Below are 18300 nucleotides of genomic sequence, written 5' to 3' on the forward strand. Positions count from 1 at the left end.
CTGCTGTAAAACAACAGGTGTGGCAGTGCAGGGCAGGGTAGAGAAGTCACTAAAAGAAAACGAGGTAGACAGGGTTCTTTTTCAGACTTGGATTCTTTTTTTTTTTTTAATTTTATTTTAGAGAGGGAGAGAGAGTGAGTGTGCATGCATGTGAGTTGGGAAGAGGGGCAGAGGGCGAGAGGGAGAGAGAGAATCCCAAGCAGGCTTTATGTTCAATGCAGAGCCTGATGCAGGGGCTCGATCCCACAACTCTGGGTCAAGACCTGAGCCAAAATCAATAGTTGGACGTTCAACTGACTGAGCCACACAGGCTCCTCAGACTTGGATTCTAATCCCAGTTCTACCTCGGGCTCCCTTGGGGCTTGGTAATGAAATTTAAAGTTTGTGTGGCTCAGTTACTTGACATCCTAAAAAACTGACTGGACTAGATGTTTCATTCTAACTTTGACTGTCATTGAGTCTAAATGAATCACAAAGTGCTGCCTCTTCCTACGTTTACCTTCATAAGAGAAAACGTGGCACAACTAGCAGTGTCCTGATTGGGTTCGTGAACCGTTCAGTTTCCACAGAAGCACAGTTCATGGAAAAGCAGAATCTGAAATAATCTTTGGGGTGACTTTTGAATAGAATGATATTTCACTTTCAGTGTGGTGTGAAAGCCTTGGCATAGTGGGCACAGGATCAGATGTTCCTATTGTTCTTTATTGTTTAATCTGTGCCATTTGATGAGACAGCCAAGTAGAGAGAGCTGCCTATGTGTTGAGAAAAGGAAGAATGGAGAAGGTTTAAGGAGTGGAAAAGCTTATCGTTTTGTTTTCCCATAGGTTCTGGACATAGCTTCATTTCCTAGCTTTTTTAAATTTTATTTTTATTTTTTTCCTTTTTTTTTAACGTTTATTTTATTTTTGAGACAGAGAGAGACAGAGCATGAACGGGGGAGGGCCAGAGAGAGAGGGAGACACAGAATCTGAAACAGGCTCCAGGCTCCGAGCTGTCAGCACAGAGCCTGACGCGGGGCTTGAACTCACGGACCGCGAGATCATGACCTGAGCCAAAGTCGGACGCTTAACCGACTGAGCCACCCAGGAGCCCCTTCATTTCCTAGCTTTAAAAATGTCTTTTAGGATGATTACTTTATAGATCAATCAGTAGTCTTTCATTTGTAAGTGAAAAAAACTTAATTTTAATTAGCTCAAGTCACAAAGGGAATTCATTGTCTCAGGTCACTGAAGAGTCAAGGGGCAGAACCAGCTTTAGGCACAGCTCTAACCAGGGGATTAGCAACTGTGTTGGAAACCTGTCATCTCTACGCATTAGTTCACCTTCTTTCACATGCTGGAAACGTGGCCTAAGGGAACCCCAGGCTCATAGCAATCCTAGTCAAAAAAGATTTTTTTCAATAGCTCTAGGAGACAGTGGACTGGTCTGGGTCACGTGTTCTCTGATCAGCCCCAACTACATCACATAGAAGGAGGCTCCCGTGGCAGGAAGATGGTCTGTTACTGGATGATGGGGATCTCAGGCAGGCAAAAACAACAGGCATTCACTACATTTTACTGGCCTAGAGGACTTCTTATGTTTTGGGCTTTTCTCGCTCTTTCTTGTTCTCTGGTTTCTCCTGCTGCTTTTGCACAAATTATATATGTGTTCCTAAACTCCAAAGCTTTTCTCTTCTTTCTGAACTCTGTCGATCCCCCCCTCCTCCACTCTCCCTCCCCCCCCCCCCCATGCTTTTATCTCCTCACGGAAGACAGTCACGTCCTTATCTCTGGCCTCTACCTTTCTTGGAAAAAGCTCACTCATCATTTCCATCTGGTATTTCACAGGCCTTATAACTTAAAATGTCTCAAACCAAACTGGCCACCACCCTCCCAAATGTATTTCTTTTCCTACGTCCCCCAGTCACATCTGTGGCAACAGCCGCTGTCTACTTTCTCAAAGGCCTAACCTCAGAGTTGTTTTTGACTGTTTCCTCTGCCTATCATTTCTCCCTTACGGGAACATTCCTAGCTCTTTATCATTGTGTCTCATGAATTTATCACTTTTTCTCAGGTTTTGTAAACATTGGTGTGTGATTTATTTCTGCCACAATTATTAGATTTCTTAATGGAGGGTGTTAGGACTTACCTTTGTGTTATTTCTTTCTTGGTTGTCAAACTTCAACTTCCCCCACCTTCCTCTTCTCCCATCGGTAATTATACCCAGACTTCTAGGATTCTAGAAATTTTGTTAAATGAAGAAAATAATTTATGCAACATGTAGTACAATTACATGGTTATTATACTTGTAATATAGTACAACAGTAGTTGAAGCTATAAAAACAGATTGTATTCAAGAACTGTTGCAATAGGGGAGAAGGGACCTCAGTGTAGAACTGGGCTCATTTCCAAATACATCATGGACAAGTGGTGATTTATAACCAAGGAGCAAGGTGGGGTCAAGGAATGGAAAATTACTAAGAGGGAACATTAGGGATTTGGGGAGGAGGAGGATCCTAGGGATTTGGGGAGGAGGAGGATCCTACTTAATAGGATCCTTACTGAAGGCAGGCAGGAGTGATCAGATCCCAAGGATTTTAGCAGGATTCTTGCTAAAATGGGACAATGCAGACCCTGTGAGAATGGATGCAAGGCAGAGGCCTCAAAGGATTAGAGGAGCCTGACCAAAGTTTAGCCAAGTACAGGGCCTGTGTCATTATCTATGCTGTGTGATTTCAAATCTTGCCTAACTCGTTGGCATTTATTATTAGCAAGTTTTAACTGTACAAAATGTTGGGGAGGAAGTGCCCTAATCATTCAACCCTGTCCCTGTCCCTCCCTGCATCAGCATTTCCACAAAGATGTGTCCTGAAAAAGATGCAAAAACAAAACAAAACAAAACAAAGAAACGAACAACCGCCCCCACCCGCCAAAAAAAAAAAAACCCCACAAAAAAACACACCAACAAAAAGAAACCAAACCCAAAAATTTCTGTCTAGCCAGAATTGGTGAGGAAGAAGGAGTAGGGGAAATAGAAGAAGAAATGCATGGAACTATTTGGTTAAATGATTCTGGATATAATTTGAGATCTCGTTTATGATATGCATCTAACCCCCTTTACCTCTATATCTTCCTTACTTGGGTACTTCATCTGAATAAGACCCGTTTGAGATCGCCTTCATGTGGCCAAGAGACCAAAGGAGTTAAAAAAAAAATTGGAGAAAATGCTTTGAGAAAACAAGTCAACCCACTGAACATTAGGGTGGCAGGTGGTTGGAGTTTGCCTCTGATAGCACAAAGCTCAAAGGGCCGGCGAGCTTCCGGTGCTACCCTTGACAATAGCGGTGTTGTAAAAACAAATAGATGCCAAGGAGGAAAGCTCAGTGCATAAATGTAAAGCAAGATGGCAAAAAAGCTCAGGAAGTTTTATCAAGACGGGTACTATTCAGGCTCATCATCCGGGATTGTTCTATGAAGAGCCCTGGTGCCTCCCGCTGCTTTCATAATTTATTCATTGTTTGTTTTGGAGGTGAAGGGGTGTGTTTGAGAGGATGTTTGACCTTCCTTAACGGTTCAACCAGTTCTGTTGTCACCTCACTGCTCTGGCATTGGGCTCTCATCCTGTTTATCCCTGCTCTGGGAAACACCGCCCTTTCTTAGACAACTGCTTTCTTTGTTTCAGGTTCAACTTTGTTAAATCAAAGCATTATGGAAATCTAGATTGTAAAGCCAAATAGGCGGTTGTGTAAAGTTATTTGCATCCTACTTGCCGGTAGATAGCTATTTTAAATAAATCAGGCCTGCCATTAATTCAGTTTTGCCACACTGCTAGGGTTCTGCTAGTACTCTGTCCTCGTTCTCATTATAAGGCAAGGCCTAGAGTTGTGGTTTTTTTTTTTTTATTTAAGTTTTTCTTTAAATTTCCGTTAGTTAACATACAGTGTGATAATTAGTTTCAGGTTTACAATTTAGTGATTCAACCCTTCCATGCAACACTCAGTACTCATCACAACAGGTCCACTCCTTAATCCCCATCGCCCATTTCACCCCCCACCCCCCACCCTCACCCCTCTGGTAACTATCAGTGTGTTGTCTATAGTGAAGAGTGTTTCTTGGTTAGGCAAGGCCTAGAGTTTTGTTATCTCTCCACCTCCTCGTTCTTTCGGGGATTGAGTAGTTGCTACTGTCAAAGTGTGATTATCCGTGACCACCTGCCCCCCCAAATTTCTACACAGACACTGCACAGACCAGCAAGACTTTAAGCTGTCTTACACTATTGTAGTCCTTCGGCTGCGCTATTTTTTTCTAACTGTATGTAGGAGAGTGTCTTTAATGATGCACGGTGGGCAATTAACGCATTTTTTAAAAAATTTTTTTTTCAACGTTTTTTATTTATTTTTGGGACAGAGAAAGACAGAGCATGAACGGGGGAGGAGCAGAGAGAGAGGGAGACACAGAATCGGAAACAGGCTCCAGGCTCCGAGCCATCAGCCCAGAGCCTGACGCGGGGCTCGAACTCCCGGACCGCGAGATCGTGACCTGGCTGAAGTCGGACGCTTAACCGACTGCGCCACCCAGGCGCCCCAGTTAACGCATTTTTGAGGGTAGTGATTTTCAAACTGTTAACTGTCATTTACTGTAAGAAAGTGAATGTGACATTGTGATCCAGTGTATGTATACATGGTTTGTATAATGTGTAACTGAAGCAAAAGTGTCACTAAATGATATCTTGTTATGAGTGATACACTCCATAGTTCCTATTATAGTTTTTGCCTGCTTACAAAATGCTGACTGTGACCTTGTAAGTGGATTTTCTGACCCACTAATGAGTCACAATTTGAGCCTGAAAAGAACTGCCTAACAGTCATCAAGTTTTAGGAAGTCTAGGATGCTAATTCTGAGAAGACTTTGGAAATTATCTATGGGCGGCTTCCCTTTTCATCCTATTTCATACTTAGAGGAACTTGAAGTCCAAGTAGGTGAAGACTTCTTGTGGGGAAACAGTGCTGTCTTAGCCGCTATTTATGCTATTACCCACATTTAGTCCTGGAATCATGCAGTTTAACCACAGGAAATCTAATTTTTGAGGCTAGGAATTTTGCTCCTGGGTGGTTTCATGGTAACGAACAAAGTATTCCCACTTTCCTTCCTCCTATGGAGCTATTTTCTCCCTGCATTAGTTTATTACCCCCCTCATCTCTGCCTAAGGGAAGACTGCTAACACAACGTTGCATTGGTACCCCCTGTTCTAGGGATGGCACACAGCTATCATTGTCATGAAGCCAAACCCATTGTCATGGGTTGAACAAGGAACAGACTTAGGCACGTACTTAGGCAGTAAAAAAACAAAACAGAAGTCCAAATGCGCATTTTCTTTAAGGCAATTGCAGTTTTAGTTTTGACAGCTGCATACATCTCGGTATATTTGATGTTTTTTCATCATTTCTTAATACTTAGTAGTGATATCCTTATACTCACATCTTACATTTTTAGTGGCATTATTTCTGTTGTGAAGGAAAGGGCTTCATGGTCAAACAATTCACATCAACTTTTGAGTTCTCAAATACCATTCATAGAGTGTTGATCAGTTTGGGCTGCCATAACAGACTACCATAAACTGGATAGCTTGAACAATAGAAGTTAGTTTTCTGGGGCGCTGCGTGGCTCAGTTGGTTAAATGTCTGACTTCGGCTCAGGTCTGATCTCACTGTTTATGAATTCAAGCCCCGCGTCAGGCTCTGTGCTGACAGCTCAGAGCCTGGAGCCTGCTTCAGATTCTGTGTCTCTTTCTCTCTCTGACCTTCCCCCACTCACACTCTGTGTGTCTTTCTTTCTCTCAAAAACAAATAAACATTAAAAAAATTAAAGAAAAAAAGAAGTTAGTTTTCTTACAGTTCTGGAGACGGCAAGTCCAAAACTGAGGTGTCAGAAGGGCCTCTGTCTGGTAAGGGCTCTGTCTTTGGATTGCAAATGGCTGCCTTCTGTCTGTCTACTCACATGGTGGAGAGAGGGCAAGCAAGTTCTCTGGTGTCTTAAAGACCACTAATCTAGCTGGACTAAGACACCACGCTCATGACCTCATCTAACCTTAATTATCTCCCAAAGGCCCAACTTTCTTTCTTTCTTTCTTTCTTTCTTTCTTTCTTTCTTTCTTTCTTTCTTCCTTTCTTTTTTCTTTTCTTTTCTCTTTCTTTCTTTCTTTCTTTCTTTCTTTCTTTCTTTTTTCTTTTCTTCTTTCTTTCTTTCTTTCAAGTTTTTTTATTTTTGAGAGACAGAGAGAGACACATTGTGAGCAGGGAAGGGGCAGAGAGAGAGAGAGAGAGAGAGAATCCAAAGCAGGCTCCAGGCCCTGAGCTGTCAGCACAGAGCCCAACGTGGGGCTCAAAAGCCCCAACTTTAAATATTATATTAAGAGTTAGGGCTTCAATATGTGAATTTTGGGAGAACAGAGTCTAGACTATAGTACAAAGCTAAGATCTTAGTTTGAATATTGGCTGAAGCATGTAAAGAACTTTTCTCAATTGTACTTATTAAAGATAGACTCTTCTGTTTGAGTGAATGGATATTTTTCACACTCTATAATTCTTACAACAATTATTAACAATAGTAACACATTTACTTTCTTTTATATTCCTGGTAATGCAAGTATGTGGACTATGGTTTACAGTTAAAATATGCCCAAGAGTAAAGAGTAAGTAAAATGATACCTTTAAAAAGTTATTTTCATAAAGAATTTTTTTCCTAATGCAGGTTTTATTCCTCATTGATAGTTAATGAATTTCTATGCAGCCTAGCACTATTTTTAAAACTTTATATAGTATAGAACAGCTACCCGCTATCAGTGAGAACAATACATATTTTAGCAAACTACCATATGTACTAAAGATATGCTTTAAAACAACTTTTGTGTATTGGGATTATTATTGCTGTCTAGGAGCATGGATGAGTTTCTTAACCAAGAAACTGTAGAGGAGCCAGGTGTTTGTCTACAAGAAACGTTGCAGAGAGCTACCCCAATCGCCTACACAAAATATCCATTCTATCTAAAGAAAAACAGAGAGGGGAGATTGAGAATATAGAATAGTTTTAAAGCTTTTCATTTGACCCCTGTTGGTCCACTTTTAATATTTTTAAAGTCCTTGGAAATCCCCAAACTAGTTCTTACCTTTTTGGCTGCTCTAGGTAGACAAGAAGAGTTTTCTTCCCCCCTTGTTTTGCTATCTTTTTCTTATTTCTAGGTTTAAAGAGTTGTGGGCTGTTTTAAAATTACAGGGCTTCTGTGTAAAGTTTGGGCTGTGTATCTAGATAAAATATCCTGGGTCTCCTTAGAGTATCTTTGCTTGCATGCTTTTACTATGCTAACACATATGTTTACTTTGTTTCTCCTGTTTCAGTGTCTATCAGCTGAAGAGATCTTTTCCCTTCATGGCTTTTCAAATACTACCCAGATAAGCAGCTCCAACTTCTCTGTCATCTGTCCAGCAGTCTTACAACAACTGAACTTTCATCCTTGTGAGGATCGGCCCAAACACAAAACAAAACCAAATATTTCGGAAGGTATGTTGGAAGGTGTTTTTTTTTTTTCTTCTCCTGTTTGTTTGAAAAGCCTATAGGCTAGTTTGAAATTAAATCAACATGTTTCTTTCTCTGCTTTATTGCTTTTATTTAATCTACCTAGAACCTGTTGGTAAAATGCTTATATTCTGAAAGTGTTTAGAATAAGAATAATTAGAACTCATTTAAGCTTCATAAGTTGTGCTCTTCTATTTGTGGAGTCAAAGTTATATTTGGTACCAATTAAAAACTTTATAAAACATTTGTGGAGTCAGAGTTATACTTGGTACCACTTAAAAACTTTGTAAAACTCAATTCTTGATTTTAAACAATAGATGCCTTATACTGTACTTGTTGGATTGTATGTTAACTATTTGGCTCATAACTGATAAGGTGATATCCCTTACCTTGTGCTTATCTTATTATTTAAAAGCTTATCAATTTATCTGTAATTTTCAGTAAAGGGATAAAGGAATAGCCCACTTAGATTAAATATTAAGGTTACGAGTTATGATTGTTTTAATTTTCATTAACAAAAGAAAATGCCAGTGACTCCTCTTTAAGTGCCTATAATAGTATTGCCATACGTACTGCATTTCAAAGGAACAACCTGCTGCAAAGAAATTCTAAAATCTGAGAAAACAAGTGCATGCTTACTGTATAGTTCACCTACTTAACCATGTAGAAGAATTCTTTTCCAAATAAAATAAACTATTTCTTCCACGGGTCTGTTTTCCAGCTATGTGCAATTTCTTGGTACCCTCAAATCATTAACCTGACCAACATGGATATTTTAATTCTCTTTTTTTTTTTACATTGTTCATTCAATAAATGTTTTTATTTTAATTTTTTTTAATGTTTATTTATTTTTGAGAAACAGAGGGCACGAGTGGGGTAGGGGCAGAGAGAGAGAGGGAGACACACAATCCAAAGCAGGCTCCAGGCTCCGAGCTGTCAGCACAGAGCCCGACATGGGGCCAAAACCCACAAACCGTGAGATCATGGCCTGAGCCGAAGTCGGACACTTAACTGACTGAGCCACCCAGGTGCCCCAATAAATGTTTTTTGAATGACATGCCAAATGCTGTTCTGGGCATTGAGGATTCAGTAGCAAAGAAGAAAAATTTCCTGCCCTTTCAGGGCTTACAGTATAATGGAGAAGAGAAATAATAAACATTTATACAAACAAGCAACTAAGTAATGTAATTTCGGAGTGATAAATGCCATGAAGAAATTAAGTAGGTAAGGGATAGAAGGAGATAGCGAGTGAGTGTGATTTTCAATACATCAGAGAAGGCCTTTCTGATGAGATTACATTTGAGCAGGGTCCTGACTGAAGGTAAGGAGAGGACCACAGCAAGATGTTCTCTGGAAAAAGAACATTCTTGGTCAAGGGAACAGTCACCATAAGCTTGACAATGAGCTTGGCGTATGTAAGGAACTGCAAGAAAGCCTGTGTGTCTGGAGCATAGGAAGCAAGAGGGAGACTGGAAGGAAATGATGCCCTGGGCCGTGTAGAATGCAGTAAATTGACTGGGTTTTGCTCTGAATGTGGTATGAAGACACTGTAGGGTTATAAATGGGGGAGTGACATGATTTTGTTTGGATTTGTACAAGATTATTCTACCTGCGGTTTGAAGAATAAATTGTAATGTGGTATGAGTGGATGCAAGGGGATTAGTCAGGAGGCAGTTTCCCAGGGTTGGTGCTAAGGGTGATGGGGACTTGGGCTGAGATGGGAGAGGTAGAAGGGAGCAGTGATCAGATCCACGATGGATTTTGGAAACTGTGCGAAAATGGATTTGCTTCTGGATTAGATGTGGGGGTTGGGAAAGATGAGTCAAGATTTGACCCACAGAAGCTGGAGAGATGTTTGTGCCATTTCCTAGGGTAGAGAAAACCGGGAGCAGCAGTGTCTTATGGAGGAAGCAAGTGGTGAGGATTGGGTATAATTTTTCACATGATCAGTGTCAGACACTGATGTAGACCATCAAGGAAAGTTGTACAGTAGTCAGTGACATGCACACATTTGGTGTTCAGACAACAGGTCAAGGCTAGAAATTTGTCACCTTAGAGGTGGCATTTGAAGCCACTGGTCTGAGTGAGCCCATCTAACTTGAGTATGAAAGAATATAAAGAGAGAGAGGATAGAGAAGAAAAGGGACACCTCAACAAAGGAAGTGCTGATTCCACTGATTTATTCCTTTGTGAATATGTATGTACTTTGATCTCTCTCTATCTTCGTAACAAGAGTGGTAACAATGGCAAAAATAATGATGATAGTCGACTGTTACGCAGTATTTACTATGTGGGTGAGTACTGTTCCAAACACTTGACCTATGTTAACTCATTTAATCTTCATTCAACTATGTGCTGTGGGAACTACTGCTCCCATTTTACAGCCAAGGAAACGTATGTATGGAGAGCATAAAGTCATTTGCTCAAGAGTACACAACTTGCACGTGATAGAGCCTTTTTCAAACCCAGCTGTCTCAGCTTCATGATCCATGTTCTCTCTTATATTCTGTATTTACATTCATGTAAAGGCCCCAAATATACTTTATGAATATAATTAGCAGTTTTGTGAATAACAATAATTTCACAGCGAATTGTTTAAGCAAATATTTTTTCTAGATTATATACTAAATAGGAATATGTTTGTATTTCTACAAGTTTGTCTAATATAATTTGCATTTTGTGTTCAAAAGCAAATTCAGGAATGCTTTGTATATTAACTTTTAATAATAGCGTAACATAATAAAAACATAGATTCTGAAGTCAGTCCACCTGGACTCAAATCCCAGCTCTGTAACTTTCCAGCTATTTTGGGCACGTGACTATGCCTTTCTGCCTCAGTCTTCTTAGCTAAAACAGTACCTTTCTTATAGTGTTGCTATAAAGATTAAATAATATTTGTAAAGCACGTAGAATATAATATAGCATTTGCTTAGGCACTATATATATATGTCTGTTAAATAAAATATATCCACCATGTACATAATTCTGGGTATAGGAGATGAAACTTCAGAAAAAGCAAGTCCTCTACTCTGCATGTTAGTGACTGCATTCAAAAGTGTTTTTAACCCTAATTCCCAGATTTCCTCTATCTTAGGAACCGGGAGGTAGGAACAGGGAATTGGGAAGCAGGAAGTGAGGGGATTCCAGGGTCAACACTACAAAGTCATAAAATGGAAAATCAATAGTTCTAAGTTACAAGAGTAGGCAGGCACCAAATATTTGGACAGAGGCCCAAGAAAGACAGAACTGGCTCTTAGGGTATACATAATCTTAGGAATTGAAATGGGGCTGGAGTGGGTGGGATGGGGTGGGAGAAGATAGAGAAAAATTTCTGGAGAATTAGGGTAACTGGTAGAGTACTCTAAGATGTTTAATTTGACAGTATATTGCCTTTATTTGGTGCACTGTCTTGTTTTATTTTAGTGCAACTATGTGTGCTTCTGTGTTGAGCAATTTATTTAATATCTCTGTGCCTCAGACATCTCATCTATAAAATGGAAATAATTATACTACCTTCCTTCTAGAATTGTTGGGGGTATCAAATGAGTTAATATATGCAAGTGCCTAGAACAGTGCCTGGCACAGAGAAGGAAGTCTGTATTCATTCCTCGTATAAATTTGTTCATAGGTTCACTCCATTCCGTGCTCCTTGTGTAAGCCTATTCTTTTAAGTAATGAAATGCACTTGATTCTTGATGTAACTGTTTACTAATGTAGAGTCAATTCTGAGCTCATTCAAAAAATGAAAAACCAAAATAAAACTAATCCAAAGGAGTCGTGATATAAGGATTTTATACACATGTTTACACTGATGTTTCAGTGGGCAGATAAAATATTCTCATTTATCAGAGACCTCGTATTTTGTGATTTTGAAATTGCCTTTCAGGTGCTTTTCTAAGCTCTTATTGATGAATACCATGAACTGATAGTAAATCAAATTCTTGAGGAGATAGATGAATTGTTTTAACAATAATTTAATGATCCAAAATTGGTGCATTTTTTTGATGAGGTCACAGGATGCTGTTTAATGCAAATAATAAGTAAGAACAATAGAATTTTACTTGCACATCCCTGGAGATCACATTGTCCAATTCTGTAGTAGAATCGGTAACATAAGTTAAGCTCCAGAGATGTTGAATGGCTTCCTCCAGGTAGGATATCTGAGGAAGGATGAGAGCACAGGGCTCCTCACTCCTAGTTCTTTATATAACAATGAGCTAAATGAACTGAAATTTATATGGTGGTCTACTAACTAATTTATCATTTTTTAAATTATAAGGACATGTACTGGAGGCTTACTATATATACTAGGGACAACATTAACTGGCTTATTTTATTTTTGTAGAAATTCTATGAAATAGGAGAATTAAATGAGTTAGAGTAGATGCAATTTTTAGAAGAATCTTAACAAATAGTGGTCTCTCAATAAATGTTAGCTATTGTTACTAATTTTCCTTGGAAATTTATCAAAATCTTTCAGAGTTCACTAAGAAGAGAGAGAAAGGATCCTCTTTGAATCAGATCATTAGAGGGAGTCCTTTGTACATGTGGAGAGGGCCAAGTAACTTTCTTATAGTAATTTATTCTTTGGTGCCCCAGTTGAGTGGATGAATGGAATTTTTTTCTTCAATAATGTCCTGACAATACAAGAAGAGGAAGTTATGTAGTATGCTTAGAAGATGATGATTCATACCCCCCAACTTCCCCAAGTAATTCTGATAAATATATACAATAGTAACTAAGGTTGGAAAGATTAAATAGGCAAATTTTTTTTTTTTTTTTTGGCAAGAGTTCTGGGCTGTATGTGAATGAATGTCATGAAATATGTATGTCATGAAATATGACATTCACTAGTTCATTCATTAAAGAATGTGTGCTATTTTCTGGGCAATACTTTAGGCGCTAAGGATGAAAAAACATAGCTCATCTCCTTGAAAATGTCTTAATTTGTAACGTGTAGACAAATATAAAAGTGATAAAACTACTTTAGCACACACGATATGGTATATGGCCCAATTATCTTTAATCAAAGAGCAATGGGGACAGCTGCCTGGAGGAGCTAGGAAAGTTTCATAGAAGAGGTTTTGCAGTTGGCTTAGAGAAACTTGTGTGAGTTTCTTAGGCAATGAAAGATAGAAGGATGTTTTCAGGTAAACAACCACAAGTAAAGGTAATTCCTTACTTGGAAAGCATTGTGTTAGCATAAAGGCCATGTTGAGAAGCATGTAAATAACACTGGAGAAGTTGTGGGGAAGTCAGTTTATGAACAGCAGTTTTGAATAGGGGCACGAGATGACCAGTTCTGTTTTAGGATGTAAGTCTGGAGGCCATGTCAAGTAGGGGGAGGAAGACCAGACAGAAGACTCATAATGCATCAGAAGAGGAAGTAAGAGAGGCTGAGGGCCTCCACTCAAGGCACTGCCAATGAGGATGGAGAAGTTGGAGTGAGAGAGGCCTCAAGAAAAATTGATAGAGTTTGGTCGCCAATCATCTATGAAATGGACTGCTTGGGGTGAGAAATTGAAATTGATCCTAACATTTGTGCTATCTATGGAAATCACAGATTTCTCAGGGGAAGGTGATGTGTTTAGCATGTGTATGTGGTTTTTGCCTTAGTTTGGTACTCAAAAACTGCATTTTTATTTTAGTTTCAGCATGTGTCTTTCCTGTTTACCCAATGAGATTATAAATGTTTGTTGAATGAATGCATGCATACAGGCTTGTGAAGGGTAGAAGGCTATTTGTATTAAGGGGAACCACACATCAATATACCACGGCAGGAGATATGGGACGGAGAGCTTTCTCCACGTGGAAAGTCTAAGGAGAGTAGGTAGCTTGTGTTAGGTGATAAGGTAGTAAATGGGAATGAGGTGGGCCTTTGTAGTTCCGATGAGATGACTTTGCAGGGCCTGGTCAGGGGTCTGGAACCGATAGGAAAGCATCTGGAGAAGATAAAGTCATGGTCAGTGCTGTGATGAGTCTTGTGGTAACAGTAACATTTATTTTCTGTTCATTTCATTTGGTATGCCGTACAAACTAACTTGTATTGCTTTGTGTGTGTCTGTGCCTACACCATTTCCCAGTTCCACAAGTAGAAGATCCATGTTCCTCGTTGGCAGGAACCATGGTTTGGTCTATATCGTAGGCTCCATGAACATTTGCGAAGATTATTTGTAGGTAGAATCGCTTGAACTAGAATAATGGTGAGCAATCTTGTATTTAGGAAGCACAATGTAAAATTTTTACAGCTTTGTTCAGTTCCGTGGTCTGTTAAAAAGAATACCTTCACAGGAGTAAGGAAGCATATTGCTAAAATATGTTGGTCCTGGGGCCAGACTCCCTGGGCTCAAAATTCGGCTTGCCATCTGCATGACTCAGGCAGCTCATCTGAACTCCATGTGGTTTGGTTTCCTCAACTGTTTGAAGGAGGTAATAGGAGTACTTACCTCACAGGGTTTTGTGAGGATTAAATTAATTAATACATGTCAGTTTCTTGGCTTAGTGCCTGGCAATGGTGAACACTTATAAGCATTAGGTGTTACTATGGTACTCTACTGAGGGTGTCGGTGAGAAAAGAGGTCTAACATTTAAAAATGCTTTCTCCACATTTTAAAGAAGTGGCAATGCAGAGGCAGCTTTCTAACCTTTCATGTTGTCCTTTGTGCACAGCGTGTGAGGCATAGGCAAAGCCACGTGTTGCACAGTTCCAGGGGCCCATTTGTATGTCAGCCTGCACTGCCATCCGTGACTGTCCTGGGGTCACACAGCACTCTTCACCTGCACTCTGAGTGTGTCCTGAAACCAACCCCTCTAGGATAATCCGGAGGAAATTGAGGTCACATATGCCATTAGCTGATCATATTCGTTCATTTCATCGTAAGCAACATTTATTAAGCACCTATTGGGTACCAGGCCTTAGAGTTGGAGGTCAAAGACGTGTCATCTCCTTCTGTCACCAGAGTCTTCACTTTATAAGATATTTTCACCTTACTCTGAGGTTTGCAGGGCCAGTTGTGCAATGCAGCTTCTCTCTGGCTCCCATGTGCTGCCCTCCTGAGTGCTCACTGCACTTGGCTGAGTCCGGGTCCTGGAGGCCCCAGCTGGAAGGCCCAGGTGCTGTCTTTCCAAGGAGGTGCTCTCCACAGGCACCTGCAGACAAGTGATTATGACAAGCTCAGTGTCAGCAACTATGGTCACTTTGAAGCTACATGTACCCACCCATTTCCACCCCTACCCTCCACTTATCACCTTGAACCTTTTCCCTGAAAGTCACACTGCCTCTATATTCCTCTGAAAGACTCCATTTTATTTTATTTTATTTTATTTTATTTTATTTTATTTTTTTTAAAGATTCAATAGTTTTATTTATTTATTTATTGAGAGAGAGAGGGTGCAAGTGAGTGAGGGGCAGAGAGAGAGAGAGAGGGAGGGAGGGAGAATCCCATGAGGGGCAGAGAGAGAAAAGGAGAGGGAGAGGGAGAGGGAGAGAGAGAGAGAGAGAGAGGCAGGGCTCACCTATGGGGTGTTCACCCAATGCGGGGCTCGTGCTCACCTAAAGCAGGGCTTGAACTCAGGAACTGTGAGATCATGACCTGAGCTGAAGTCAGATGCTTAACTGACTGAGCCACCCAGGTGCTCTGAAAGGGTGAATTTTAAACCAGGCTTCAAGCTACAGATGAAAGTAGGTGACTTGGAGCCTGTGGGCCTCACACGGTTTGTCGTTATTCTAGATGTTGTCCTTGTCCAGATCCCCCCCCCCCCCGCCCCCGCCGCCCCCGCCGCCCCCTGCAAGCTATAACGTTCTTTGAGCCCATAAGCGTGCTTTAGGGCTGATGAAGGCTTAAGCACTGTAACTATGAATATTATTCTATAGTAATGTTGACAGCTTTCTGTATAATTTTCATTGAGAAGATCTTGTTTTAAAGAAGATATCTGATTCGAGCTTTTGAAGAAACAAGTTGTTTCAAACTTTTTTTTTTTTAACAAATTTTTTTCAACGTTTATTTATTTTTGGGACAGAGAGAGACAGAGCATGAACGGGGGAGGGTCAGAGAGAGGGAGACACAGAATCTGAAACAGGCTTCAGGCTCTGAGCCATCAGCCCAGAGCCCGACGCGGGGCTCGAACTCACGGACCGCGAGATCGTGACCTGGCTGAAGTCGGACGCTTAACCGACTGCGCCACCCAGGCGCCCCTGTTTCAAACTTAATGTACAGTAAGACTTCATTTTTGGCCCCTTTGCTTTGATTAATTGCTACTCTTTTCCTCTCATCTACAGTTTGGGGATATGGATTCCTGTCAGTGACCATCATTAATCTGGCATCTCTCCTCGGATTGGTTTTGACTCCATTGATAAAGAAATCTTATTTCCCTAAGATTTTGACATTTTTTGTGGGTCTGGCTATTGGGACTCTATTTTCAAATGCCATTTTCCAGCTTATTCCAGAGGTAAGGATGTTGGCTCTTTGTGAATAATTGTTTCTTTTAAATGTTTCAGCACTTTGTACATTTTAAGGCTCCATAATTCTCACAGCATTTTATGGTCTGGTTGATAGTGTTGGATGAGACAAAGCTGAATCACAGCAGAAGAAAAAGCTTGTCTCAAGCTACAGGAGATGTCAGTGTTGGAGATAAAATTAATATTCTAGGAGGCCAGCCACCAGGACGTGCCCAGACAGCATTGGGACACCTCTGAGGGCCTTAAAACTTTTTTTGTCTTCCATTTGGCAGCTTTAATTTTTCCACATACTTTTATTATTTATTGATTTTTCTAAAGAGCATGCAATGTCAAACTTACTGAAGATATACCACAAAATGTCCTTATATATTTACTATAGCTTTTACTTAAGTTTGTGTTTCTCGTCTGTTAGGAACACCTCGATTCTTTATAGTTTGAAACTCCAGCTCTTGCCCTGTGTCCTTTAGACAGTGGATTATTTCATTCTCGTGTGTGTGTGTGTGTGTGTGTGTGTGTGTGTGTGAAAATCTTTCTTGGGCTCAGCCCTTGAGTTCTTTATCTCTTTAGGACCTACCAGGACCCTCTAGGTTTAAAAAGGTCTCTCTTGGGAAAACAGTAATCCAAGTGGCTTTGCCATGTTTGCTTTAAAAATTTGAGTCTGGATATGATGGACAAATACATTACTTTTAAGAGAAAATGGATTATCAATGTCTCATTTTTTTATTACCCAGATCTAATATTATCTATAAAGATGAGAATCAGTGCTTCTTCTTTACTACTAAAAATTCCTCTCTCAAGGCAAATATTTCTGAAGGAACTATTTGCCAAGAAACTAGAAGATATTCTGGGTCTTTAATTAACAGAACTTTGGTTATAAGACCACTGTGTGATCTCTTACAGTTTGGTTACTTAAATTTCAGAGTTTTTGTTTTGTAATTTTTGTGGGTATTTCCCAATATTACCTCATCTGAAGATGGACTTAGAACTTTGGTAAAAATTGTATACTGAAAAATTTTGGTATCATTTTCTAAAAATCAAGTTAAAGTACTTAGTTTTACCCGAACTTTTTTCTCTCTTAGGCTTTTGGATTCAATCCCAAAAGTGACAACTATGTTGAGAAGGCGGTTGCTGTGTTTGGTGGCTTTTACGTACTTTTCTTTTTCGAAAGAGTGCTTAAGATGTTATTAAAGGCGTATGGTCAGGTAAATGGACTTTATTTAAAATATATGATGTTTGACCCCCTACATCTACTTAATAGCTGTATAGGCATATAAAGGCAGGAATTTTATCCTTATGATTCTATGAACTACTCAGTTTTTAGGCTGGTGAATGTGAGGAGAAAGAAAAGAGTCCATATATTAATAAGGGTAAGAGAAACACTTGATTCATACGGTGGAATTTGGAACAACAATTAAATGTCAAAAAATGTGCACAATTTGTATTCGTTCATGTTCATCAAAATAAGGAGGCATATGTACCCTAACATGAACAAACAGAAAAAACAAAATCTAATAAATGAAGATACATTTATAAATCTAAAAAGATTACATATTGAATAGTCATACAGATTTTCTCTTACAAATAAAAAGCACTAGACTCCCTGCTTTCTTGGATGTGTGAGGTACCATGTTTCCTTCTTATAACCTCTTCTTCCTTTAAAAATTGTTTCATGTAGAATGATCATACCCACTTTTCAAATGATGATTTTGGTCCTTCTCGTGAGAAAACTCATCAACCTAAAACGTTACCTGCAATCAATGGTGTCACGTGTTATGCAAATCCAGCTGTCACAGAACCTAACGGACACATCCATTTTGATAATGTCAGTGTGGTATCTCTCCAGGTATGGCATTTTCACTTTACTATATTGCATCCTTTATACAATGTGAAGACTTCTGTGAATGCAGCCAAGTCAATATTTAGACACTGAAGTGCGTCTCACTTATTCTTGTATATGTGGAAGTAAGTGGAATGTGAGTCTGTATTCTTTTTCCAATTTTCCTCCCTATATTTACTCTAAACAAGTGAGTTAAGCAAGAAATTGTGGGTTACTGGATCTGAGACTTCACTATTCCCTAAGATCATTTAACTGTATGTATGAGTAACTTGGATTTAGTGCTATGTAGCAAACTTAATCAGAGCATTTCTCTTATTTTGCAATTCTTTCAAGATCCAAAACCAAAGAAGCCCTTTGGGTAATTTTGAAACTGCAAGAAACAAAATTTGTAAGCTATTAAAGTCATGTTCATTAATTAATTGATTTAGGATTTGTATCTCCATCTTCTAAATAAC

The 18300-nt window shown here is 39.6% G+C and overlaps 1 protein-coding gene across 2 annotated transcripts in view; it reads left to right on the forward strand.

The window, feature by feature from the left end:
* The window catches only part of SLC39A8 (solute carrier family 39 member 8), an 80032-nt gene that overhangs the window by 20019 nt on the left and 41713 nt on the right, over positions 1-18300 (forward strand). For both annotated transcript variants that reach the window (XM_043571668.1, XM_043571676.1), the window contains exons 3-6: positions 7373-7535; positions 15829-15998; positions 17088-17210; positions 17684-17851. In XM_043571668.1, the coding sequence (XP_043427603.1) occupies positions 7373-7535; positions 15829-15998; positions 17088-17210; positions 17684-17851 (624 nt within the window). The remainder of the gene's footprint in view (positions 1-7372; positions 7536-15828; positions 15999-17087; positions 17211-17683; positions 17852-18300) is intronic.

This window comes from Prionailurus bengalensis, chromosome B1, assembly GCF_016509475.1.
Source record: "Prionailurus bengalensis isolate Pbe53 chromosome B1, Fcat_Pben_1.1_paternal_pri, whole genome shotgun sequence".
NCBI classification, from domain to species: Eukaryota; Metazoa; Chordata; class Mammalia; order Carnivora; family Felidae; genus Prionailurus; species Prionailurus bengalensis.